Source organism: Mastigoproctus giganteus, chromosome 10 (genome assembly GCF_048544385.1).
Source record: "Mastigoproctus giganteus isolate SK-2022 chromosome 10, ASM4854438v1, whole genome shotgun sequence".
NCBI lineage: Eukaryota > Metazoa > Arthropoda > Arachnida > Uropygi > Thelyphonidae > Mastigoproctus > Mastigoproctus giganteus.
In genome coordinates, this window is record NC_143584.1 from 80699587 (window position 1) to 80727366 (window position 27780).

Here is a 27780-nt window from a genome sequence, read left to right on the forward strand (position 1 = left end):
CTAGCATTTTAAAACAATTAATTTATTAATACATACATATTAAGAAATTACTACTTACATGATGTGCGCAATATATTAGCACACTTTGAAGAATTATTTTGTGAAATATTTGGTTATTTTTTGTTGATAAAAATATTCACATTTGTTTAAACACTCAAATATATTTTCTTCACACTGAAGGCCTCGAAGTTTTAAATGATGCCAACATTTCATGTTTGGAAGGTTTAATATTGCCCTCATTTTCATTCAACTTATTGTCAATATTGTCACAGTCCTTTGAATACAGGAAACTCTCGGTTTACGAACGTGTTCCGTTCCAAGAAGTTGTTTGTTGCACATTTTGTTCGTTATGTGTATCTTACATTCCTGAGCTTTTACGACATGTATCATGTAAGTTAGCAGCCATTTTAAAGCATTAAAACCATGTACTAAACATCGAATGGTCTATACAATACATTTTATTATAGTGTATGTATGTGTTATGGTTTTTTTGTATACGATACGTAACGTAAAAGATATCTTACTTGTTAAGTTAATTTTAATTAAACACATAAAGAGTTACAAAATAGAAATAAAGAAAAAGAGTACAGTACTGTACTAACATAATATATGTACAGTACTGTATTCAACTTTTACTCGTCAATATCTTCGTCAGAGTTCAATATTTTCCACATAAGTGACACTAGGAGCAGATGAGGAAGATGGAAGGGTGTCTGATAACAAAGAAACAGCTGGGTTTCCACTTTATTAAAATATGTTTTTATAGAAGATTGTATAGTTATTTTCTTTTTTTCTTCAAAAATCTCACTGTATCATACGAGACAGTCATAAACGCCTCTTTTCACTTTTGCAATTCTTTCCATATTTGCGTCTTCTTCTTTAAAAAATACTAACCCCTCAGAAATTGATTTAAAAGCTGCAGCCATTCCCACGAGAAAATATTCTACGCAGTGTGACAAGTAAAACAATGTTTTTTTACTGGCTAGATTAATTTTATTAACCAAGAACAGTTCAGTATAATTATCATATAATAATTTTCTCATAATTATTGTAATGAATACATTTTTTAAAAGTTTATTTATTTAAATCTTACAATTATGTTTGCTATACGTTTGGCATTTCATTTTATAAGGAACTCTATCTATTGGTGACTTTAAAAAATTTTGAATGAATTGTGACGTTCGTTATAGCGAATGTTCGTAAACCGAGAATTGCCTGTACTCTCCAAAATGTTGGAGTCACTTGGATATTCAGCTACCATGACATCATTATCAACTCACAAAAATCCGTAAAGAACGTGATCTCCACTGATCAAACCTCTCACTTGGAGTTCTTCCCAAGATTTTTCAATATCTTGCAGTAGTTCATCTCTCTCTCTCTCTCTCTCTCTCTCATTGCTCTTAATTGGCATTTTAGCATAAACTACTTTTGCAGAACAATTCTTAATCATTGTTTCTGTCACATCTTTACTCCACACTTACGCCAAGTCTGATATGCACCATCCACATATCTATAACAGAATCTGTAGGTTGGTTGGTTTCTATTTTCAGTGTAATTTTTTTCAGTATGCACCTTCAGTGGTGCATTTTCAAATTCTTGAAAACGTTAAAAAAACAGACCCGTTTCATCAACGTTGAATATGTCTTTGGGATCGTAGACCTCCATATTTTTTTTTTGAAAAAAAAATATGGAGGTCTGTTTCTTTCCAATGGGTACAGTCTTCTTCGATTACAACCCCACTTTCACCAGAAATAACTTTTTTGAGTAAGCCATTGCTCTTTTTTAAATTTATCCTGCCAATCAGAACTGGCTTGGAATGTTTTATGTCCCAGAAAAGATGCATACTCAATAGCCTTTTCTTTTATTAATGGCCCTAAAACCAACATGTTTTAGTCTCAAATCAACTTTACCCGCTTAAAAACGGCATCATCTTCATAAAGGCATAATTTTGCACACTTCCTACTGGGTCTCGTTTTCTCAAATATTTTTTTTTTTTTTTTTTTTTTTCCAGAATGGTTGCCATATTTCTTGTAGAGATAGTAAATTTTAAAGCTTAACACCCCGAGCTAAACTATTAAGCACTTCCACTTTTTCTATTACACTCGAGCATTTCCTCTTAGACATTGTAAGGTTACCTGCACAGCAGCTAAAACAAAACTGATTTAGGGACCACTTGTACTTACCATGTAAACACAGGCAGGTGAAATTTAGTGTAGGGCCATCTCAGCCATTTAGTACCTGAGGCAAAAATGAAAAATTGTGCCCTGTTGTTAATCATGGCAATGTTGGCAATTATTTAATCTTTCCTTTGATGCTCCTTTCAGCTTTTAATGTGAGGCAAGAGCCTCCTTTGCTTCACCCTTGGCACGTCTCTGATTTAGCAAAACAACAGATGAATTTCCAGGATAAAGGAAAATCACTCTCTCCTAATTCTCTAATAGGGTGCTTACAGTAAAATACAGGTTGACCAGAGGGACTTCGTGGGTAAAGTAGAGGTGGTTGTATAGGTGTTACGGGCATGACTAAATTGTGGAATGTTTTAGCTCTTAATTCATGCTCTTAAAAATTAATCCCTTTGCTCTTTAAATCTAAATGGATTAATTCTTAATCCTTTTAGCTCTTTATTCATGTTTTCTACAGCATCAGCTCTATTGCCTAAAGGCCAGAGTTGCAAACAATGCATAACTAGGTCTCTTGAAATCAGTTCTTTATATGGAAATTTTCTTTATTATACGGAAACTATTTTTAATGTAATGATAAGGGGAAATTCAAAACATTCGCTAAATAGAAAAATTCGCTATATAGAAGTTCATTAAAGAGAGGTGCAACTGTACTTGTTGACATTAAACTTGAATTTCTGTAGATTTCAAATTTCAGGAAATACATATGAAGAGAAATTGTTCCAGAAAAATGGAAGTTGAAGAACAGTGCCCAAGGAAGTACCTATAGAAAAGGCATGCAGCAGAAACAGAATGTCTATGAGACAGAGCATGGAGAGAATTTGTTAGAGATTAATTAACATAACTGCCCTCTACTGAATGGAATCTAGCAGACAGAGAGGTTTTGGGGGCAATGTCCCAAATATGGGAACAGTATTCAATGGTAGGGCAGATTTGCAATTTGTACAGAGTGAACAGCTGTTTGGAAGATAACTAATGTCAAGAGCAAAAGAAAAAAGAAAGTCTTTTAGATGCACAGGAAGCAATATTTGCAATGTGCTTATGCCATGAGAGATTAGAAGTCAGGATAATCCCTAATAAGGATATATGATCTTATCTAGAAACCTGAGTCTCATCAAAGATAACCATAGGAGCAGAATAATCCTTTTTGCAAGATGTGACAGGACTGAGTTATTATTATTATTATTATTAGCTATATGGTGCAAGAAAGCCTGCGGCTTATGCTGCACCAGCCAAAAAAAATTTCAGAGTTACTTTGAGAGAGAGAAGTAGTAAGGAATCACCAAGAAAGAGAAGAATGATGATATGCAGCTCAGGACCCTGGGTGTGCCTACTCACCAAATGTGAGCCCCTGGGTTGGTTTTAGAAGGATTGATATCAACTAAGTTATCCTTGCCCCACTGGAGTTCAGCATTTGGGGAATTGGTAGTGGATATAGGAGAAGTTGAAACTGATTGTGCAGGGAAAGTTTTCTCAAATTGGAAGGTGGAATGCAATGTGCTATCATCAACAAAACTATGGATATGATTTCCAGTCAATGGAAGGTCATTAATAAACAACAGGAAAAGAGTGAGAGAAAGAACTCAACTTTGGGGAACACCTGCATTAGTGGAGTCAGAAGATAGAGAGCTGTCTACCATCACCCACAGTGAATGATCAAAGAGAAAAACTGTATACCTAATTCCAAAAATAGTTGGCAAAACTATATGATGGAAGCTTATTTAGAAAACCTTTATGACAAAATGGCAATAGCAAATGCTTGAGTTTGACCACACTTTTCCACTGAATTTGTCCATAGATTGGTAACATAAGTCAGAACATCACCAGTGGATCTACAATGACAGACACCATAATGGCAATCATTGAGCAGAAAGAGGATTTCTAGATAGTTTAGGAGTTTCCTGTTAATGGATTTCAGCATTACTTTAGAAAGAGTAGGGGTAAGTGGAAAGGGACGATAATTGAATAGGAGGGATTTGTCATCCTTTTTAGGAGCTGGCTGGATATGAGCAAATTTCCAAGCAGAAGGGAAAACACTGGTGGAATAAGAAAGTGTAAAGTGGCGACACACAAAAGGAGTAAGTTCAGGTGACTAGGTTTCGAGAACAAGTGGAGAAATACCATCAAGACGTGGTATTCTTGCTTTCTTGAAATCAAGACAGTTCAAAATCATTCTGACATCCTTTTGACAGATGACCACAGGAGGCAATGAATGGAGTGTACTGGAAATGGTAGGGAGTGGTGATTTACCAAGATCATCAATACATGAGTTAGAAGAAAAGTAGGATGCTAGCAGATCAACTTTAACTCATAATAACTGCAATGAAACACACTAACCATCTATGACTGAAACTTTATTTAAATAATAATAAAATAAGGATGGATAAAATTTTTTTGTAAACATAATAATAATAATAATAATAAAAAGTTAAAAGTGATAATTTTTTTTTAAATATATGAAATTAAAATATGCAAAATTAAAAGCAATAAAAACAACCATTGCTTTCAAAGGCCTTCTTTATCAACAGTAAAACTTAACCATTACATCACATCCTTAAATAGCATCAGCAGGATCACGGCTCAAAGCACATCTTACCGTAGGAGCATGGACATTATCCTCCACAACTGCATGGAGCCCAGAAATGGTCTCCGTGCAGTTGTGGAGGATAATGCCCATGAAGATAATGCAGAAGATGCCAGGGAGAACCATTCATCCTGTCCAAGAATTATGCTTTCAAATTATGAATACAGATTCTACTATCTCTATTGATGGTATTATGTTCTGAAGAACAAATCCACAAGCTCTGGAGCCATCTGTGGTTCCAATACCTAAGTGAACAAACAAAAATGACAGCATTACCCAGAGAAATTTGGTGGCTCTCCTCCCAGAAATGTTCGGCCACAGCAGATTTCCCATAGTCTGCAGTCTTTATTGTGTTAATATGTTCCCCGACGCAATCTTTGAACCTGCGTTTTGTCTCTCCAACATAATACTCCCTTGATCTTTGAAATTCTCGGATGCACCATAACATAGAATGGCCATAAATGGCCATTCTGTGTTATGACCCATAAACAACAGCCAATTCTTCAAATAGGCCTCTGGGGTTGAGAAAGTTCACTCATAATAATTGCAATGAAACACACCAACATCTATGACTGAAACCTTATTAAAATAATAATAAAATAAGACCAGATAAAATTATGTTGTAAAAATAAAATACACTGACTGTAAAGTTAAAAACAATAGATAAAATTAAAATACAGTCATCCCTCAATTTGTACAACTTTTCATTGCACAGTCAGGTATTTAGGTATTCACTACCAAAATTTTAGCTTGCACAGCAAGTTTCACTACCTGCAGGAGTTTTGTTTATGAATCTTCAAAAATAGGAATGAAAAGCAGATTTCATTTTGAAGGGGAAACACATTTCACCATAATAACGTAAAATCCCACAGAATTCCAGCTATCGGTATTATTGCAAATGCAGTAAGATTGAGTTTACTATTTATAATAGATTGAACTAAGAGAAAAGCCAAATAAGCCAGAAAGTATAAATTGTTTTTATTGTTTCATGGTCATGACCTCAAGAAATGTGCTTTAGAAAAATATCACAGAGGCATTCAAAACCAATTCTTATAACTAAACATAGCAATAAACAGTGTTGTGTTTGTCCGGTTATTTATGAAACAACTTCCTAATTCGGGAACGCCCTTCATCAGTTATCCTAAATTAGCTGTTCAGACAGAATCTTTTTCTGGTTCATGCAATGTAAAGTGTTTTAAGTGGTAAGCATTGCTTTTGCTGATTTAATATGTCTTATCTATATAAAGTGTGTTTAATTAGTGCCTAAAGTGACAGAAGCTACGACAAAAAAAAAAATTAGATTTAGAGGTAAAATTAAAAATCATTAAGGAGTTAGAAAATGGCAAAAAGGTTGTGATATTGGCCAAGAAATACAGCATAAATGAATCTAGTATTCGACGAATTAGGGAAAATGCTGAGAAAATTAAAATTTCAGTTATATGTTCCACATTGTTGGCTGCAAAAAGCACTACAAAAGTGAGAAATATATTAATAGAGAAAACTGAAAATTACTTTCTTTCTGGATAGAAGATCTTAATCAAAAAAGAATGCCTCTTAATTCAGATATTATTCGTGCCAAAGCCTTGGAAATTTTTAATCGGTTACAAGAAGAAGAAGCTGGTCCATCCAATGCAGACATCTTTCAGGCCAGTAGGGATTGGTTTGAAAATTTTAAAAGATGTCAAAGTCTTTACAATCTAAAATTAATGGGAGAAGCAGCCAGTGCAGATACAGAAGTTGCTTCTTTGTATCCAAAAACTTTAAAGGATGTTATTGCGACAGAGGGCTATCTAGCAAGTAAAATGTTTAATGTTGATGAGACCAGCTTATTTTGGAAGTGTATGCCAAGCCGAACATTCATTTCAAAAGAAGAGAAAACTGCCTCAGGTTTCAAAGCTGCAAAAGATAGGTTAATACTTTTGTTATGTGGAAATGCAGAGGGTGACTTTTTTTAAGTATAAACCACTTCTAATTTATACATCAGAAAATTCTTGTGCTTTTAAAGGAATGTCAAATAGCACCTTACCAGTTCATTGGGAATCGAGCAAAAAAGCCTGGATGATAGCTAAAATCTTTGAGGACAGGTTTTTAAAATGCTTTTGCACTGAAACAAAAAGATATTGCCTGAAGAAGAACATAGCATTCAAAATCTTGCTCATTCTTGACAATGTGCCTAGTCATCTTGCAAATTTGTCTGATCTGCAATCAAATGGGAAGTTACCTTTCTTCCACGAATAAAAGTTCATTAATTCAGCAGGTGGACCAAGGTTTATAGCTTCCTTTAAACTTTATTACTTAAGAAGACTTTTTTTACAATTGGTAGAAGCTACTGATGGAATAGGCAGTCTTTCAATTTGAGATTATTGGCAGAATAATAACATTCTTGATGCTGTAAAAATTATTGAGTTTGCGTGGGATGAAGTTAAGAACTCAACAATGAATGCAGTGTGGTAAAAGTTGTGGCCACAAAGCTTCACTAAAGAAGCCACGGTTGAAATGCCGGAGGTAGTTGAGATTGTGAGAATTGGCAAAATGATTAGCGGGAAAAGATTTGAAGAACTGGAACCAGCACACAGAATTCCTTGAATCTCATAGAGAACAATTATCAGTGGACGAAATTTTTTCACAATGTGAAGAAGATAACAAAAATGATAAAAACAAAGAAGATGCACACAAATATTTAACCACAAAGAGACTAGCTAAGTTTTTAAGACTTGTAAATCAGCTTAGCCAAGAAGCACTGGATATGAATCCTAATTTGGAGAGGAGTTTAAATTTTATCATTAGCTTTAGTTCCCTATGAAGAAATTTATAGAGAAAAACAGTGTGCTTCTAAGCAAGCAATTTTAACTAATTGGATACTGTTGCATGAAAACAGTGACAAAGAAGCAATGAAATTTAGATTAAAAATCTAGAGGTACGTATCAGCAAGATTAATTTTTTGGATATGTTTGTATTTTTTTTTTTATTTTTATTACTGAATGAAGGCAATTTTTTTTTTCAATTAAATTTTTTTTTTTTTGTGTGTACAGGTATGGAACCCTCATTATGTCATATGAACTACATTTCGCATTGCGTGGATTTTGACTGTGCGGTGTTTTCAAGGAACATACCCCCACCCTCCACACAAATCGAGGGATGACTGTATATGAAATTAAAATATGTGAAATTAAAAGCAATAAAAATAACAGTAGCTTCCAAAGGCAACCGGCTCCATTATCAACAGCAAAACTTAACCGTTATGGCGCATCCTTAAATAACATTAGCAGGATTATGACTTGCAGCACGTGTTACCATAGGAGCATGGGTATTATCCTCTATGTGTGCATGGAGCCAGAAATGGCTCGCAAGTGTCACAGGTGGAACCATTCATCCAGTCCAGGATTATGGTTTCAAAGAGTGGGTTGACTCACCTATCTCTGTTAGAGATACAGATAATATCTAATACAGACTCGCCTATTTCTGTTAATGGTATTATGTTCTGAAGAACAAATCCGCAAGCTCTCGAGTCATTTGTGATTATAATATCTATGCAAACAATCAAGTAGGATGGCATTACCTGGAGAAATTTGGTAGTGGAGAAATGGAGAATTTCTACATCTGCATGTAGAAATGTCTACATGCAGATTTCTCATGAGTCCAGGTCCTTGCCAGAAAAACGTGCCCCATATTAAGCAACCACTTCCACCTTCCTGGATACTGGATGGCATGCATGATGAGTCCATGGACTCGTGTTGCTTGCACATCATATGAAGGCATCCATCACTGTGTTGCACCATGTATTTGAACTAACCCAACAAGCATACTTATATCCAGTTCTCCTGTGTCCAACCAGTGTATTGTTGACACCATGGCATTCACCAATGACAAATATCAGCAATGAGGAGAGGGTGTCTCGTGGGTCATCTGCTTTGGAACCTCATATGTCTGAGTGTGCAGCATAATCATTTGGAATGTTGTTCTTGCATTACCCATATTGTACTGTGATGTCAACTGTTGCACAGTCTTTCAGCTCGTAAAATGCACTGCACCTCAGGGGCGTTCCTAGGGTATGTGGCACCTGGGCACCCAAATTGGTGCCTGGGTGCCTTTGTACACCTTAACCATAGCAGGCCATGAGCAACCGACAAGACGTGTCATTTCTGACATAGAAGCATCCGATGCCTGAGTTCCTGAAAGAGTGCCCTTTTTAAACTCTAATATCTTTACTATGTCCCAAACTTACATTGCCACTTTGACTTGCACAACCAGATGCAAATTACCACTGCTCTATCTTACAAAGATGAGATCTATGCAGCATAGTCCATTATGTATGGAGTGGTCGCAATTCAGTGATTACTGTGTGCGTATATATATATATATATATATAGTGCAAGTCTGTGTGTGTAATCATACACATGCACACACCCACCTATATATAGAGTAATGCTGTGCTTTGCATTTCTATATATAGGCTGAGTATGTTCTTACAGAGCACAAATTAAATTGTGTAACACTAACTAGCATACGTTTCGAAAGTTAACCTCGTATTCTTAACAATAGTCTGGCCAAGTAAAGAAAACTTCAGTATAAACTATTTGAGAATGAAATCATATAATTTACAGCTTTAGATGCTGCTGATCAACAAAAAAAACCAAGAGGATGAATTTTGATGGTAAATTTTTCCATTACAGTTTTGCTATGATGCTGCCACCTGCTGTGGCATGCATATTGTTAAAAAAAAAAAAAAATTAAAAAAAAAAATAACATAATAATCCAAAATAATAGTAATGTTTTAGTTTGTAAAGGAAGTTTGTGGAAACCTTGTACATTAGATTTCTTGTATTACTTTGGCATTACTTTCATAACTGCTTTAGTTTCAATGGTATCCCAGTATTTTGACTTAAGGATGATGACAATTTTCTCAGTGTCATCACACACCACTTTCACTCAGCAGTGAGAAATAGTTGGTCATTTAAGTAGCTACATGCAAAGTTTGTTTCGGTGTGCAGATTTTCGATTGGAATACTGGTTGAAATGTTCCTAGGCAGTACACTGATTGCATGCTCATTTTTTAAGAAATGAAATTTCTTACTATTTGCAGCAGTGGTGTAAGCAGAAATTTAAACCCACTAGAGGAGCAGGAGATATGTTATTATATCAAAAAAATTCTGTGATCAAAAACAATGAATATGATCTAAAACTAGATCTAATAAGGTGATCTAATTATGATGTGATCGACAACTAGATCTAATAAAGTGATTTAATTATATAAAATAAAAATGAAATGCTCTAAATGAAGCCGTTTATATTCAATTTTACTAAAATTTGTGTTATTTATCAGAAGTTAATTCCAATAGAAATGTACAATGATAATTAATAAAAAAAATATATATATGAGTAAGCAACCAATTACAGTGTAAATTGCATTTTTCCGAATTATTGAAACTGGCTGTGTGGACCTCTGAAATGCAAACACCTTCCTATAGTGGACATGTTCTTCTGACCCAATTGTGTCTTCATAAAAAGAGGTTTTGCTGTATTTGCAATTGAGTTCTGGAGGAAAGGTTAAGGAATTATATCTGGTTAATGATGGGATCACAAGAAGGAAGTGTTCTGTGTACTATTCTTGCCATAATCACTCGGGTTATCAGAAATTACTAAAGTGCTAGTTTGCATGGCACGTTGGAGCTAAAAAGACTACACATATAATATCTGAGAGATACTATTGCAAGGATATGAAAAAAGGAACCCTTCAAATTTGTTCAGAGTTACGAGTTTCAGGTGATAGTAGGTTTCAGAGGTAAGGCACCGCTAAATCCAAGCCTATTCTCCTTATCTGCAAAAAATCTCTAAACATCCCAAATGTTTCCTCATTCATTTCACAAATATCCATTGTCTCATTTCCAATCTCAATGATGCCCATTTCCACTTACAGTCTGCAAAACCCCAAGTACTTTTTCTATCATAATCCCAATTATTGGTAGATTCAACCACTGCTCATCTCAGTTGTTCTAATTATTTACTGTATAATTCCTTTCACTTCAAAGGTGGTACTTGTGCATGTCTGTTTTGATATTCCCTGTCAGAGACTTAGTAATTTGGATTCTCCTCTTTTTGATCTTTTCTAGTTTAATTATTCACCCCATTAAATCTCTACCCCATTCTGTTAAATTCATCCATTGCCTCTATCATTTTTCCAAACTCCACTAATCACTTGGAACTCTTTAAAACTTAACTTTTCCCAGTCCAAATTTCCTAACAGTGGGGTAATTTTCCTTGGTGATTTTAATGTTCACAACTCCAGTTGGCTTCCCTTTTCTAGTCATGTGGGCACAGTTGGTTGTGATGCTGAGGCTTTTGCAATTACTAATGACCTGGCACAGATTATTCATTTACCTATCGAATGTCAATATACAAAAGCGCTACAATGGCCCAATAAGAATTATCTATTAGAATATCAGACAATCCTAACCACACAGCAAACAATTCTCAATCTTTTTCTTACAAACAACCCTTCCAAATACATGCTTGAGGTGAATGGACCTCTTGGCACCTCAGATCACAATTTGGTGGTTGTCACTTCTCCAATTTCTTTCTATTTGGCCATTCTCAACTTCATGCTGTTTGGTATTACAAGAATGCAAAATGGGATGATCTGCAAGATTTCCTTTTCATTGGTTGGATTACTGTTTTAAATTTCCTGATGTCAATGTTAGCTCAGATCAGTGAAATTATTCTCTTATGGATGAAATACTTTATTCCACATCCCACCTTAAAATCTTGTACTTTATCTACATCTTGTTTCTGCAACATGCCTTTTCTATAGATACTTCCATAGGCACTGTTCTTCTGAGTTGGTTTCTATAATTTCTGTTCTTTCAAAACCAGTCTGAACACATGCCACAGCCAGTCAGCATACTTTTACTGTCCAATTTCTAATTCACAGAACAAACTTTTCTTCTTCCTCATTTATTCCTTCAACTTCCATTTTCTGGAACAACCTCCCTTCATACATATCTTCACAGGGTGCTGGTAATCAAAAGTATCTGTCTCAATCTTACATGGAGACTTGATACACTACCCTTAAAAAAAATGAAAGCAACACTAGTCAGTTTGGCAATTTGCCTTGCTATGTGATGCACAGCAGTGAAACTGCATCAAACAGCCCAAACAAAGTTGTAAATAATCCTTGTGGAGCGCATATTGTGCCACCTGCTCCGTGAATAATCCTTGGCCAACACAAATCAAATTAGTATTACTATGTAATGTTCTCAATCTTCACAACAACCTTCACTGCAAAAGCCCACTGACCAAAGAAAATATGTATGTGTGTCAATTATCCTTGAAAGAATTCCACTTAGGTAGGCTAGAAATACCAAAAGGCACTTATTAAAGTATCCACATCAGCATTAGAGTGTGTCCATTTTGGTGAGGTCATCTAACATATAATTTCTATACAACTGGCTGGGACTCAAGCCTAAGTGGTAATCAAAATTATCTATGTAACTATTACCTAAGTGTCCACAACAAGATGTGCCTCTTTTAAAGAGGTGTTCATTAAGGGAGGTTTCATTACACCACTTTGAGTGAACAGGATCCTTGCATTTGCGTTGGCAATCACATATAGGTTCCGATCATCTTCAACAATTTCATTTTGTTATTGTGAACAAAATTAGTAGTTGTTTGTGAATGCCACATCTTGTCTCCCAATTGAATTGCCATATCTGAAGAAAGCATTAGCATTAGTAGAGGCATTTGATGCAAGAAAGCAAGCTTATGCAGCATCAGCCAAAAAAAAAAAAAAAAAAAAAAAAAAAAAACAGAAACCACTTCCACTTCACCCCTCTGTTCGTTCAAAATACCTGTCCAGCTGAGCCTTAAACGTATTTAGGCTATCAACTTCCACGACAAGGGATGGAAGTCTGTTCCACCAACCAACCACCCGCTGGCTAAAGACAAATTTCCGCACGTCTATCCTACATCTGTCTTTCCTCAATTTGAATTTATGCCCTCTCAGGTAATTATTATTCTGAGCGAGAGGAAGAATCCCATCAGCATTGAGCATGCTCAAACCATTCAAGGCTTTATACACCTCTATCAGATCACCTCGCTGGTGCCTAGTCTCCAAACATTGTAATTTGCAAAACTTAAGCCTTTCTTCGTAAGAGCACCCCTTTGTTCCATTCACTAATCTTGTTGCCCTTCTCTGTACTCGTTCCAGCAGCTCTACATCCTTCTTGAAATGAGGCCTCCAGACCTGTATACAGTACTCTAGGTGTGGCCTGACCATTGCCTTATACAAGGGAATAATCACCTCCTTATCCCTGCTAGAAAAATTCCTATATATCATTGACAATACACCATGAGCTACTCTTGCAGCCCGTCTGCACTGCTCAGAGAACTTCATATCTGCCTGCACAACCACCCACAGGTCCCTTTCATTCTCTACCACTGTCAGTGTAGTACCACAGAGTTGATACGTTGCTCTGGGGTTGCTGTTTGCCATGTGTAGTACTTTACATTTGTCAATATTAAACTTCATTTGCCACCTCTCAGCCCATCTGCTCAACCTTTCCAGATCCTGTTGCAGCAGCATAGTGTCAGTAGTGTCCTTTACAATCCTGCCTACCTTTGTGTCGTCTTCAAACTTCGACATTAAGCTTGATATACCATCATCAATATCATGAAAGAAAGTATCACCAGCTGGATTATATCTGGTTGATGTATACAAGCTAATTTGATAGGTAGTAAATGATTCAAAATTTTTGTTCTTATAAACTAACTTTGCCTTGAATTTGAGCAAAAATGCTCTCTAAAACAAATTCACAGTCTATTTCTTTGAACTTGTCTATTGATACAAATTATAATACATACTGAGGTACGATTCTGGAAAATACATGGCAATTTCTGCAACTGGATTAGAAATTAGTGTCTCATTTGGAGCAATAATGTTTGCAGGTTTTGGCAGATCAATTATTTTCTAAAGATCTTCCTTTCCTGTCCTTTTCAAACAGCCTTTCTCTACTCTAGAGTCAAGTAATGTATCAATTACATTATCAGAGATAATGACTGAGAGCAGAACAGCACTTGATTCTTCATAAGAACTAGAATCTAATTGTGTTTGATGTGATAAATGCTACACAAAACTGATGCCGCTGTTTCACAGTTTCATCCAAAGGCAATGCATTATCCTCACTAGAAGGAAAAGTAAAGTGTGAAGGTTGTGACTGGATATTTCTATTAGGGCAACCATGTGCACAATGTCCTAACTGTTTACATTTATAGCAAATCACAGGAAACTTCTGAGAATTTGCAGAACAAATATTGCTAGAGTATTTCGGATCAACATGTTTGCACTATGACCAATGCTTTATGATGATGATGGCAAGCGAATTGTTTGCCAGTGTGTTTTGTAATATGAACAAGTTGGCCATCTGTTGTTTAAAATTCTGTATGGCCTGAAAAAGAGCCATGAATCTCTCATTCTATTGTGTTTAAATGGTCTGTTGCTCAGCCACTATGTGCAATTGCTTCACAGTCTCTAACAACTGCTTGGACACAGAGGAAACTCCTGCTATGTTTGTGATAAAGGTTTTGGCAATTGCCAAAGTGGTCACACTCCAACTTAAATTTTTCTACCTCCTTGGCCAACACATGTTCCATTGTGTTGGAACATGAATTGGCCAAGTTCCAATGTCAAAATGTTCTCTTTGACAATAGCTTTCTTGATGTTATCATGAACATCAGCAACCAAGGTGTGATATTTCTCTCAACACAATTTTTAATCACTTCCATGACTTTTACTCTTTCAAACATGAAAGTCAATATATTATTGAATGTTCTAACTATCTTTCTGCCGTGAAACTAATGACAAGTACACGGATATCACGAGATCATAAAACAAGTGAGCAGCATGTGTGATCCTGCAAACTGTTATGAATAACTGTAACGACATGCCTGTTAGGTCACATTGCTGTCTTTTTACCTCTCTCAATGTCTGTCAAAAATAATTCTATAGGGCACTCTGGGTTATCTCCAGAGAGGCAAACTACAAGTGCTCTTGGAATTAACAACTGTGTCTAAGTTTTGCATTTCTACATTGGCAGGCATGTTTGGCCTAACAAGATTAACTGCTATGATAAGATTTGTAGGTACAAATCGCCAACAGCACTTAGTTCCTGATTATCTGAAGCCATAAGAAGTTGTAATGTCCCTTTACAACCTGAGTCCTGTCACAGACTAAGCAAATTATGATCTGCTTTTCTCTGTACAGGTTGAATGCACTCTTCCATAGGATCAAACTAAATTATGTAACTATAATTAGCATATATTTTCCAAGTCAACCTTAAACTTTTAATAAGAGTCTGGCCAAGTAAAGAAAATTTCAGTATATGGATACATGTAATTTGGTAGACTTTTTGGTTCCCCAATGTAAATGCACCAGCTCAAGTCAATCATCTTTACATGAAGAATGGTGTATGGTTTCCAATGCAATAATGTAATGCACAACAGCAAATCATTAATCACTGGTATTGTACATCTCATCCAAAAATTTACATACATATTACACATCTGTAAACAGTAAAGTTAAACAGGTTTAACATTCTTGCAAAGCATCAGTAATTTTCTCTCCAATAAATAGCTTATTAAAATAAAGCATTATTTAAATTTTTCAATCTCTTGTTCATGTGTATTAACCAGTAAGTACCAGCATCCGTAGCTGAGTGGTCAGGAGTGGGAGTGCAGTAGCACACGCTCTTTAAGTAGACCGGGGTTCAAACCCCTGACTGCTGAATATGTTCGATCTGCCAACCCGCACTGGACCAGATTATGGTCCATTTCCCTCAGCATGAATTGTTGAGGAGGCTTCGATCCTGCAGTGGGTTGATAATGGCTGCACTTTACCCTTTTTTTTTTTTTTTTTACCAGCATGCATTCCACAGCTCAAACTTTTACCTTCGTGCAGAATAACTTTAAAGCCAATAAACAATATTAGACAATGAAATTAAAGAACTTTCTTTCTTGAAGCATTCATTTAATGATGCTTCAAGCAGCAATATATTTCCTCATCAACATATTCCTGAGAATGTTTAATTTTGATTATTTATGAATGACAACAACAGTGTAAGAATTCTGACTAAAGCTAAATTAAACAAATACATATGGTTTCCATTAAGCATATCTTAATGGTGAGACAATTGCAAAAGCTGACTGTTCTTTTTATTTTACCTCAACATTTTCACTTTTTTACTGAAATCTGAAATGCATTCACTCTCTTGTTCATGCATGTGAACTCTTTTGGCTTTTTCTCTATCTTTGCCACATGTTTTTTTTTTAAAGACTATGTCGCATCCTGGCATCTCTTCCCACTCCAGATCCAATATAGCCAGCTCAACCCTGGCTGTAATTCTTCTGCTTCACTCATATTTGCTGCACCATGCCTTGAAAGAATTCCCTCTTCATACTTTCCATCCCAGTAGAGCTGTCCTTGCAGAGACCTTTCCCATCAAGGACTCCATCCAAATTTACTTTTGTTCTGTTGATGCTGGAGTATCAAACTCTTCCAGAAGTGAGATTTTTCTTGCTCATCCAGGCACTCATCTTTTTTTTGGCTGATCTGGACATGTTCTCTCATCCAGATGGGATAATTCTGCTGACAGTGGATTTTCTCCTATCTTAGGGATCTTTGGTCCAGCTGGTCTGGACCATTTATACAGATGGTGATGTTGCCTCCTTCCTCCAGCATGCAATTTCCTAACCTTCTTGCTTAGAGGCGATACTTGCTGATCAAGAGGCCCGATGAGATTTCTATCAGATGATGACTGTCTTGATAGCTGTCTCCTTTTATCTTCTCTCCTTTTGATGCTGGCTGCTCCACCAGCTTAGGATTCAAGATCCTCTACAGGTGGAGTTTTTCTCTGAATATTTTCGCTTCATGCATGCAATTTTCTATACTCCAGATGGTGACTGACTTTGGGATGGGCTGACTCTGTCTCCTGCTTGAGCAATTCAATTTTAGTTGAAGATTCTCCGGATAATTTGCTGCAGAGTCAGATTGTTCGGGAGAATTTAGATTATGTTACTAGTGGGAGCGAGTCTCCTTTTGTTCCCGCTGAGCTCGAGTTAGCTTTACAGCAGACCAGAGAAGGTCGTGCTCCGGGACTGGACAATATTGACACCGCTGTGGTGAGGAAAACGTGTCAGGCGAGTCCTGATGTGTACCTAGACCTTTTCAACACTTGTCTTCGTGAAGGAGTATTTCCGGCAGTATGGAAGACGGCTAATTTGAGGGTTATTCTCAAGAGTCCTGAGAAGCCTGTGGATGAGCCTCGTTCATATCGCCCGATAGCTCTTTTGTCAGTTATCGGAAAGTTGTTGGAGCGGCTTGTTCTTGGTCGGCTGATGGTTCATTATGCTGGTCAGGGGCTGGTGGCTAACAATCAGTACGATTTTAAGGCTAGTTCCTCTGCTGAGGATGCCATTTACAATTTGATTAAAGGCGTCAATGAGCTGCCTGGTCGATATGTCCTGGGCTTGTTCATGGACTTTAGGGGGGCGTTTGATGCTCTGTGGTGGGGCAGTGTCCTACGCAGGGCTAGGGCGTCCCTCTGTCCAGGAAATTTATACCGTCTTCTTGAGGACTATCTCCGAGAGAGACATGTGCTCATTTATACTCCTTTCATGAAGTGTGAGAGAAGAGTTTATAGAGGATGCCCACAGGGTTCGGTTCTGGGGCCGACTCTCTGGAATTGGGTTCTCGATGAGTTCCTACAAATGCAAGCTGTGGAAGGTACGATCAGAATAGCTTATGCTGATGATTTAGTCATCTTGGTGTGTGGAGAGTCCCGCCGGATGCTTGAGGAGCGTATAGCTGCTTCTCTAGGCCAATTGTTGAATTGGTCTGCTCAGCATAAGCTGGAGGTCTCTGCAGAGAAATCTGTAGCAGTGCTTCTGAGGGGACGCCTCAGTGGAACTCGACCTCCTTTGTGTCGTTCTGGTGATTTCTCGCTTAGAGTGGTTAATAAGACCAGGTACCTGGGTGTTGTCCTGGGAGAGCGACTTTCTATGGTAGCTCATGCTGCCTTTGTCCGAGATAAGGTGAAACGATTATATGCCAAGCTCCAGCGAGTTACGCGTGTTGAATGGGGTATAAAGGGTGGTGCCCTCCACTTACTTTATGATAACATCTTTATTCCGATTCTGACTTACGCTGCTGGGGCTTGGGGAGGGTATATAGAACATTCTCATGTTCGTAGAATCTTGTCTTCGGCACAGAGGTTTGCTCTCTTAGGTATAACCAGGGCTTGCAGAACTGTTTCCACAGATGCCTTGTGCGTCCTTGCAGGGAAGATGCCTGCGGAGTTGGTTGTGGCACAGTTTGCTTTACGGTATGCCCTTAAGCGGGGGATTACCAGAGTGATTTTTGGGGTCCGGTCGTGCCCGGTGGGGCGGTTGGCTAGTTTCCCTGATATAACAGCAGAACAGGGGCGAATCAATGATGAATTGAGTACCATATGGCAATTCCAATGGACAAACTCTGAGAAAGGTCGTCATTTGTATACCTTTATGCCCTTGGTCCATATAGTGAGTAGGGAGCGACGCTCCTGGCTCCAATTTGGGTTTGCAGCTGCTGCCGTCGTTACGGGGCATGGCTTGAGGTCAAGGCTGTCTCGTTTGGGGTTGACTCTTACGGAGTTCTGTGAGTGTGGAGAGACTGAGACTGGCCTTCATATCTTGCTATATTGTCCTCTATATGAGGATTGAAGAGCGAGGTTGGACTTTGGGACACTGGCTCTCACTGAAGTTAATTTGATGTATATTTTTGATAATTATGAATACTTTTGTTCTTTTTTAAGATTTGCTAAGCTGGCTTATAGTCGCTGCCGGGCGATGCCCGGATGGTAGTAGTGACCTACCTCCTCGTGGTGGGGACGGTAACTTGTGGTGAGAGGTGTGATTGCCCATCCCCACCACAAGGCTGAATGGTCGATTAATGTTATTTTGTTTGTTTGATTTGAGTTGACCATTTGGTCTTTATATATTGGTTTTTACAACTAAGGTTGAGAGTGATATACTAAATGAGAATTGGTTGCATGTGGATGAAAATCCGGGTGGCAACTGTGATGGAAGCTCACTCAAATGAAAACTCCAGATGGTGACTATGCTAACTCTTTGATCTTCAAAAACAGGAGTAGCATTGCTGCTGACATCAAGATCTACTTTTGTAGGATTCTCCTCTTAGTGGCCTCTCACATCATCCAAATATCAACAATTAGCTTTTGTACTTTCTGCATCTTCCCACCACAATTGTATCCACTGCAATCCTTCTTTAGGGTCCACAACTCCAGATTTCCTTTACACTATTTTCCCTTGGGTATGTTTTCTAATATCCCTTCTATACCATCTCCTGTTAACCCATTACTATCTCAAACCCTCCCCCTAGCTCTCATCTAGGCAAGAGTGTTAGCAGCCCAGCCTATAGATTTTGTGATATTGCGAGTGAATTAGTATTAGTATTTTTTTTTTTATTTTTTTTTTTTTATGAAAACCCCAAACACGAGAGGTATTAGAACCTTAGTACTGTGCTTGGGTTGGAGGTTGGGAAGACGAAAGAAGATATTTGTCGAAATTAGACTTGAACTTCTGTAGACTGTAACTTTCAGGAAATATGTATGAAGGAAGGTTGTTCCAGAAAACGGTAGTTAAATGAATAAACGAGGAAGATGAAAAGTTGGTTCTGTAAGTTTGAAGTTGGACAGTAAATGGATGTTGGCTGGTGGCAGCACGTGTTTGGGCTGTTCTGAAAGAGGGAGAGAGCGGGAATTATAGAAGCCAATTCAGAAGAACAGCACCCATGGAAGTATCTGTAGAAAAGGCATGAAGCAAAAACAGTAAGTCTATGAGACAGAGAGTGAAGAGACTCTGTTAGAGATGAGTCTTTAATTAACCTAACTGCCCCCTTCTTAATGCAATCTAGAATCCTGAGAGAGGTTTTGTGGGCACCACCCCAGTTGTGGGAAAAATATTCCATGGTAGTGCGGATTTGCAATTTGTACAGCTGTTTGGATGAAAAGTAACACCAAGAGCAAAAGAGAAAACTAATTTTTTTAGATGCAGAGAAAGCAATATTTGTAATGTGCTTTTACCAAGAGAGATTAGAAGTCAGGGTAATCCCCAAAAGAAATATATTATTTTGCCTAGAAATCAGAGTGTCACCAAAGATAAGCATAGGAGCAGAAGAATCCTTTTTGAGAGATATAAGACAGGAAGTTTTAGAGGATTGAAATCAACTAAGTTGTCATTGCCCCACTGGAGAATTACCTGGAGATCGGCATTTAAGGAATTGGTTGCAGATATTCGAGAAGTTGAAGCTGATTGAGCAGGGTGACGTTTCACAAACTGGAAAGTGGAATGCTATGTGCTATCATCAGCAAAACTATGGTTAAGATTTCTGGTCCACGTAAGAAGGTCATTAATATTCAAGAGGAAAAGAGTGGGGGAAAGAACTGAACCTTGGGAGACACCGGCATTAGCAGAGAAATTAGAAGATAGAGAGCCATCTACCATCACGCTCAGTGAGCGGTCAGAGAAAAAACTGGATAACCAATTACAAAAAACAGCAGGAAAACCATAAAATTGAAGGTTGTTTAGAAGACCTTTATGCCAAACATGATCAAAAGCCTTTGAGATGTCAAGAACAACTGCTTGTGCTTAACCGAACTTTTCCATTAAATATGTTCATGAATAGGTACCATAAGCCAGAATATCACCAGTGGATCAACACTGATGAAATCCATACTGGCAGTTGTTGATCAGATGGAAGGTTTCTAGATAGTTTAAGAGTTGGCAGTTAATTGATTTCTCCATTACTTTAGAAAGAGTAGAAATAATTGCAATGGGATGATAAGTGAATGGGAGGGATTTGTCACCCTTTTTAGGAACTGGCTGGATATGAGCAAATTTCCAAGCAGAAGAAAAAACAACTTTGGAATAAGAAAGTGAAAAAAGGCAGCAAAGAACAGGAGTAAGTTCAGGAGTGCTGGTTTTGAGAACAATTGGAGAAATATCATCAGGACCTGGAGCTTTCTTAGCACCAAGATTCGTCAAAATCCTTCTGACATCCTTCTGAGGGGAAACCATAAGAGATATTGAATGGAGTGTGCTTGGTATGGTGGGAGGTGTTTTACCAAGATCTTGGGCGCCTCCGTAGCCAGGTGGGCAGGAGCAGCAGTGCATAGCACATACTCCATGATTAGACCGGGGTTCGAGCCCGTGACCACCAATTACAGAGGATGTGGAAAGGTCAGGGAATGACCACCACATATCCCTGGAGCAATATGGCCTTAGTTGCTAATGCTCCTAAAAACCAAACAACAAACAAACGACAACCAAGATCCTTAATAATGAGTTGGAAGAAAAATGGAATGCTAGCAGGTCAGCTTTATCCTTGGCTGAAGTGACAACAGAACCATCTGGTTTTGACAGAGGTGGGAGGAGAGATTGTTTGTTTGTTTGTTTCGGGATTTATTGGCCGCGTTGGCAACTATGACCATAGTGCACCAGTGGGAGGAGAGATGGGCAAAAGGTGCGGCCAATAGCTTTGGCAAGAGACCAGAGTGCTCGGCTACCATTAGGGCAAGAAGCAAGTTTTCTACTCTTAGTCTGTTCAAAATCTAGTTTGGACTGATTAATAACTGCTTTACAATTGTTGCAAACTCTGGTGTAGGCAGAAAATGAAACTGAAGAATTGGAAACAAGCCAATTACAATATGCAACATTCTTTTCTTGAACAGCCTTAGCACATTTATTGGAAAACCAAGGTTTAGATAAAGGATAGGATTTTAAAGTGGAGTGTGGAATAAAGAATTCCATTCCTGCAAGAATAATTTCACTGACACGATCTGAGTAAATGTTGACATCATGAGTTTTGAAACAGTAATCCGACAAAGGAAAAGAATAAAAGAAATCTCGCAGGTCATCCCATTCTGCATTCTTGTAATGTCAAACAATACGAGGTTAGGAATAGCCATGATATAAAGACTCCATTGGAGCAGAGACAATCACCAAGTACTTGAAAGGGTTGCTGTGAGAAAAAGATCAAGGGTGTTGGCTGTATGGTTAAGATTGTCCAGTACAGTAGACTCTCAATTTTCCAGGATAGATGGTAAAAAACAAATCCCGGATAATTAATTTCAAAATTAATTAATCCAAAAATACAAAAGTCCCCGATATATGTAGGGATATGTTCCAGGACTTCTTACTTCGTCGAGTTTTACGTAACTCGGAAATGACTAGTAACATATTGCTACTATATTATTGTAGCAACATAGATTTGTCAGATTTAACAAATCATAATATACATTGAATTCAGCACAATACTTGTTAATGTTTGACCATTTTCATACATTCTTATTAGTTTAATTTTTTGATCCAAATCGATCACTTTCCTTTTCTTGGTAGATTTACTAGCACCGCTGTCACTTATTCTCTTAGTCAGCACCATGATAACGGTCAAAATGAAATTTTCTGTAAAGAACTACACAGGATGAAGGCAAAACCTCACTATTATCACTCCGCACACGCTCATATTTTACTAAAGCACATTTCTGGAGGCCACTACCATAAAACAATTTGCACTTTCCGGTTTATTGCATTTCTGTTTGTGCATCTAATTATAAATGAGTAGTAAACTCGATCTTATTGCATTTGCGAAAATACCGATAGATGGAATTCTGTGGGTTTTTACGTTATTATGGCGAAATGTGTGTCCCCTTCAGTGAAATCTTCAGTCATAAAAAAAAATAATAATAAAATAAATAAATAAATAAATTGTAAGAATCTCTCTTCTTTCCTATTTTTTTGCTTTTTACTCCGATCTCACTTCTGCAATTTGTGAGTGCTGTGATCATTGTTATTGATTGCTTATTATTTTTTTGTTGTTTTTAAATTTTACAATTCTAAAGAAAAATTTTAAAAAAATAAAAATAAAAAATATTTTAAAATTTGCGAAAAAAAATTTATGTAAATCTGTAGTTGCGTAAGTCTGGGACTTACCGCATTGAAAAATGTTCAGCATGACAATATATAAAAAAACTTGCCAGGTACTATGCGCGTGTCCAATACACTGCTTCCCTTTATTTTTTACGAAGTTGCATAATGTTTGGTGCCAACATTATAATGGTTCATTAAAGATTTAATGGATGCACCATTTACAACCTTTTGAATAATTTCAAGGTTTTGTGTAACTGAAAGAGCAACTCTTTTGCGTCTACCCATCATTTTCGTGATTTCTAAACAAAAAAACATATATATTTACTCTAAAAAAATTTTCGACACCCCTGACATAAATAACAAAACAAAATTTGTCTTTTTGAGGTGCGATGGAACATAACAATGGACGCGACACACTAAAACAAACTAAACATTTGGTCTCTCTCTCTTTCTCTTTCTCTTTTTTTTTTTTTTGCGCGGCGGATACGAAGACAGGGCGGTTGCAGGATAATTAGGCACATTAATATCCCAATGACAACTTATAATGCCGCTTCTTGTGGCTTATTTATGATGGCGAAACATCTGTTTATACTTATTCTAGTTATTACTTGAATTTTATAATTTTTGTTTGTTTGTTTGTTTTTTTTTTTTTTTTTTTTTTAATTTGGAATCTTGAAGTGTCCCGGTTAATTCGATCCCAGTAAATCAAGAGTCTAGCAATTGTTCGATAAATCATTGATAGGACATCATGGGCTTTCCTTGTAACCTGTCTACAATGCTTGGAGAACTTCATGTCTCACCATATATAACACCCAAGTCCCTTTCCTCCACTACTGGCTTTAGTTCAACTCCATCAAGTGTATAAATTATTTTGAGGTTACTGTGCTCCAGGTATAATACCTTACACTTTGCTGGATTAATTTTTCTGACCATCCGTGAAGTCTATTTGGTCACTGAAGAAGCTGTGCTTGGCAGTGATCATTAACTACTATACCAATATTTAATAATTATTAAATTAAATTACTATTGAATTATTAAAGGTTTACCTTCAAAAACAGTAGGATGACAGCTGCTGGCTAGTTTGTGTCCCTACCTTCTCATGGTACGGACACAAACTAGCCAGCAGCTGTTCTGGTAACTGCTGATGTATGGTTACTAAGAGGCTAGTCATACAACAAAAATGTGACATCACAATAAACAAAAACCCTACAAACACTCATAACTGGCTTCTTCACAGATATCTGGTAGGTGGTAGTAGTAGTAGTAGTGGTATGTGATGCAAGAAAGCAAGTGTATGAGCTTATGCAGCATCAGCCAGAAAGAAAAAAAAAAAAAAAAAAAAAATCACACCACACCATTCCCTCCAAATGCCTGTCCAGTTCCTCCTTAAATTTATTCAACCTATCAACTTCCACAACGACAGATGGAAGTTTGTTCCAGCAATTAACCACCCGCTGGCTAAAGGCAAATTTCCGCACATCTATTCTACATCTGTCTTTTCTTAATTTGAATTTATGCCCCCTTAGGTTCGTAATCTGAACAAGTGGAAGGATCCCATCAGAATTCAGTGTGCTCAACCCATTCAAGGCCTTATACACCTCAATCAGATCACCGCACAGGTGCCTAGTCTCCAGCCACTGCAATTTGCAGAACTTAAGCCTCTCTTGGTAAGAGGATCCCTTCATTTCCCTCACCAATCTTGTTGCCCTTCTCTGTACAAGCTCAAGCAAATCTACATCCTTCCTAAAATGAGGCCTCCAGACCTGTACGCAGTACTCAAGGCGTGGCCTGACCATTGCCTTATACAGAGGGACAATCACCTCCTTTTCCCTGCTAGCAAAATTCCTATATATCATTGACAAAACCCCATGACCTGCCCTGGCAGCCTGTCTGCATTGCTCAGAAAACTTCATATCTGACTGCACAATTACTCCCAGATCTTTTTCTTTTTATACTACCTTAAGTGTAGTACCACACAGTTGGTACGTTTCTCTGGGGTTACTTCTACCCATATGTAGTACTTTGCATTTGTCAAGGTTAAACTTCAGTTGCCACTTCTTAGCCCATCTGCCCAAATTATCTAGATCCTGTTGCAGTAGCACACTGCCATTACTGTCATTAACAACCCTGCCAACCTTTGTGTCATCTGCAAACTTTGACATTAAGCCTGATATACCTTCATCAATATCACTGATAAATATACAAAACGACAGTGGACCCAACACCAAACCCTGTGGGACTCCACTAATAACATTAGTCCATGAAGAGCAGTACCCATTGATTACCACCCTCTGTCTTCTCCCACTTAACCATCCTTTTATCCATTATAGCAACTTACCCTTAATACCATTCTGCTCCAATTTGTACAATAGTCTTCCATGCGCAACAGTGTCAAAAGCTTTCCTGAAATCCAAATATATGATATCAAAATTATTTTTTGCATCCAGTTCCTTTGTAACTACATCATAATATCCTATCAAATTTGTCAGACAAGACTTTCCCTTAACAAACCCATGCTGTGTCTGAATTTTGCTGCAGTCTTGTCTAGATGATCCTGCAATGCATCTTTAACCAGTGACTCCATTATTTTACCCGGAACAGAAGTTAAACTAACTGGTCTTTAATTACCAGTGTCACCCTTCGATCCCCCTTTTTGAATTGGGGATAAATTTGCACATCTCCAGTCCGTGGGAACCTCCCCTGAGTCCAAGGATGCACTCATAATTATGGCTAAAGGTTTGCTTAGTTGCTTTGCCGCCTCCTTTAATATAACTGGATAGATCCCATCCACCCCAGGTGCTTAACTTCAACAATTTCTCCTCCACTTTGCTCTCAGTTATTACAAAATAATTAAGTATCCTCTAAAATTTGATAACCTTCTGCCATTTTCAAACCTTAATAATTCCTCATGTGTGAACGTAGATGCAAAATACTCATTCAGTTTGTTTGCTATCTGAGCAGGATCATCAACAGTTGAACCATCGATGTCAAGTGGACCAATCAGATTCATCCCCTTCCTTTTAGAGTTTATATAAGTAAAGAAATCCTTGCTGTTTTTCTTAGCATCTTTTGCCAAGGATTTCTCGTAATCTGCCTTCGCCTGCCTAACCTCCTTTGTGACCTGATTACAGACTAGCTTATACCTGCCATGGGCTTCTGAGTCGCTTGATAATTTATATGCATCCCATGCATTTTTCTTCTCTGTTCCGAGTTTCATTAGTTCATTAGATAACCATTTAGGCCTAAACCTTGAACAATATTTCTTAATAGGTATGAAACTTTTAGTAGCATTCACGATTGATTCAGGGGGTTCCCCCACAGGTTTGTGGGGGAAATCCCTGATGCTGCCAATACAGGTAAAACTATGCCCATAATTATATTGCTTTTACTGTCAAATGACACACATTCATATTTAGAAATAAGTAGAGTTATTTATCTCATTTCTTTAGCAAAAATCACAAATTGCAATGCTGCCCTTAAAAATAAGAATTCCACTCTAATTTTGTATAGAAAAGTTGTTATTGCTTTCTCTCTCTTAGGTTTCTCTTTCTCACATCACACATCTCACTTCTTGACTGCATCAGCTAGCCTGCTGTTTCGCTAGAGAAAACTAACAAGTTAACAATGTGATAAATATTTACTGAATGATTTCAAAATTCACAAGGAAATGGATGCAAGATAAATAAAATAATATGTTAAATGTAACACATTTACTTTTGACCTAACTCTCTATGCATGAATTCTGAAAAAAAAACATATTTAATATAAACAAACATCTACTAACTTTGATATAGCTTGCAAATTTTCTAAATTAACATATGAACTGTTCTACATTACATACACATAACACACACACATACCTATAAAAAAAGGCTATAACTCACATTCTGCCATACCTGCATGTCTGACGATAACGTATGATAGGTCTGCCTCAGACATGGCCAATATTTTCGACCTAGCGTCAGAGCAACTGCAGGAAGGCTGTATGCACAATGCCGATTAATTTCATTATCTAAATTCTGTGATGCAGGAGCTGCCATAGCTGTATAGCTTTCCAAAAGACTGGGAGGAACTATATCCTACAAATATGGAATAAAATATATACATATACATTAAAAAATAATATATATATATATAATTTAAAAAATTAACTAATTACAATAGGATGAAAATTAAGAAAATGTGGCGACATGTTGCTTAAAATTAGAATAAAAATTCGAATACAAATTAATACATTGAACAATATATATACAGGCAATCCCCAACTTACGTAATACTCGACTTCTGTAAAATTTGATTTTACGTAAATTTTTTCTGGCCGGTGTAAACTTAAAAAAAATCATGGAAGCGTATTTTGCATCCCGTAGAAATAAATGGAGATATTGTGAAAACATTGCTATGTGAACCCAATAACACAATGTTTTGTTTTTTCGTTCCAAGGCCTCGGAAGTTGAAATTTTCGCTATACAATGTATAACTAAGCTATTTATCTCTCTAAAAGGTAATTTTTATAATGGAGCGCTACCCTTCCATCATTATCATATAAGAATCAATTTTGAACAGCTTTGATGATATTTTTTTAAAGAACATTTCTGGAGGTCACAACCATAAAACAATAAAAACAATTTGCACTTTCCAGTTTATTGGAATTTTCTGTTAGTGCATCTAATTATAAATGGGTAGTAAACTTAATCTTATTGCATTTGCGATAATCCCAATAACTGGAATTGTGTGGGTTTTTACGTTATTATGGTGAAATGTGTTCCCCCTCACTGAAATCTTCAATCATATAAGAAACATACATAAATTTTCAGAATCTTCTCTTCATTCATATTTACTTATTACAATGATGAAGGGAAAGCAACCAACAAAAAGTGCAAGTGGTGGCAGTGCTAGGAAACCAAACAAAACTGATTTAGAAATGAAGATGAAAATGATTAAGAAGGAAGAAGCAGGACAAAGTCTGTCATCTATTGCATGGGAATTAGGTCTCGCTGCTTCAACAGTGAATGCTATTTCAAAGGACAGTGCATGTATAAAAGA

At 37.1% G+C, this 27780-nt stretch overlaps 1 protein-coding gene across 4 annotated transcripts in view; it reads right to left on the reverse strand.

Moving 5' to 3' along the window:
- Nucleotides 1-27780, reverse strand: part of LOC150079116 (serine/threonine-protein phosphatase 4 regulatory subunit 1-like) — a 672615-nt gene that overhangs the window by 64843 nt on the left and 579992 nt on the right. For 3 of the 4 annotated variants that reach the window (XM_090384028.1, XM_090384026.1, XM_090384029.1), the window contains one exon: nt 26622-26816. In XM_090384028.1, coding sequence (XP_090240154.1) covers nt 26622-26816 — 195 coding nt within the window. The remainder of the gene's footprint in view (nt 1-26621; nt 26817-27780) is intronic. The other variant, XM_090384027.1, reaches the window with a different exon arrangement.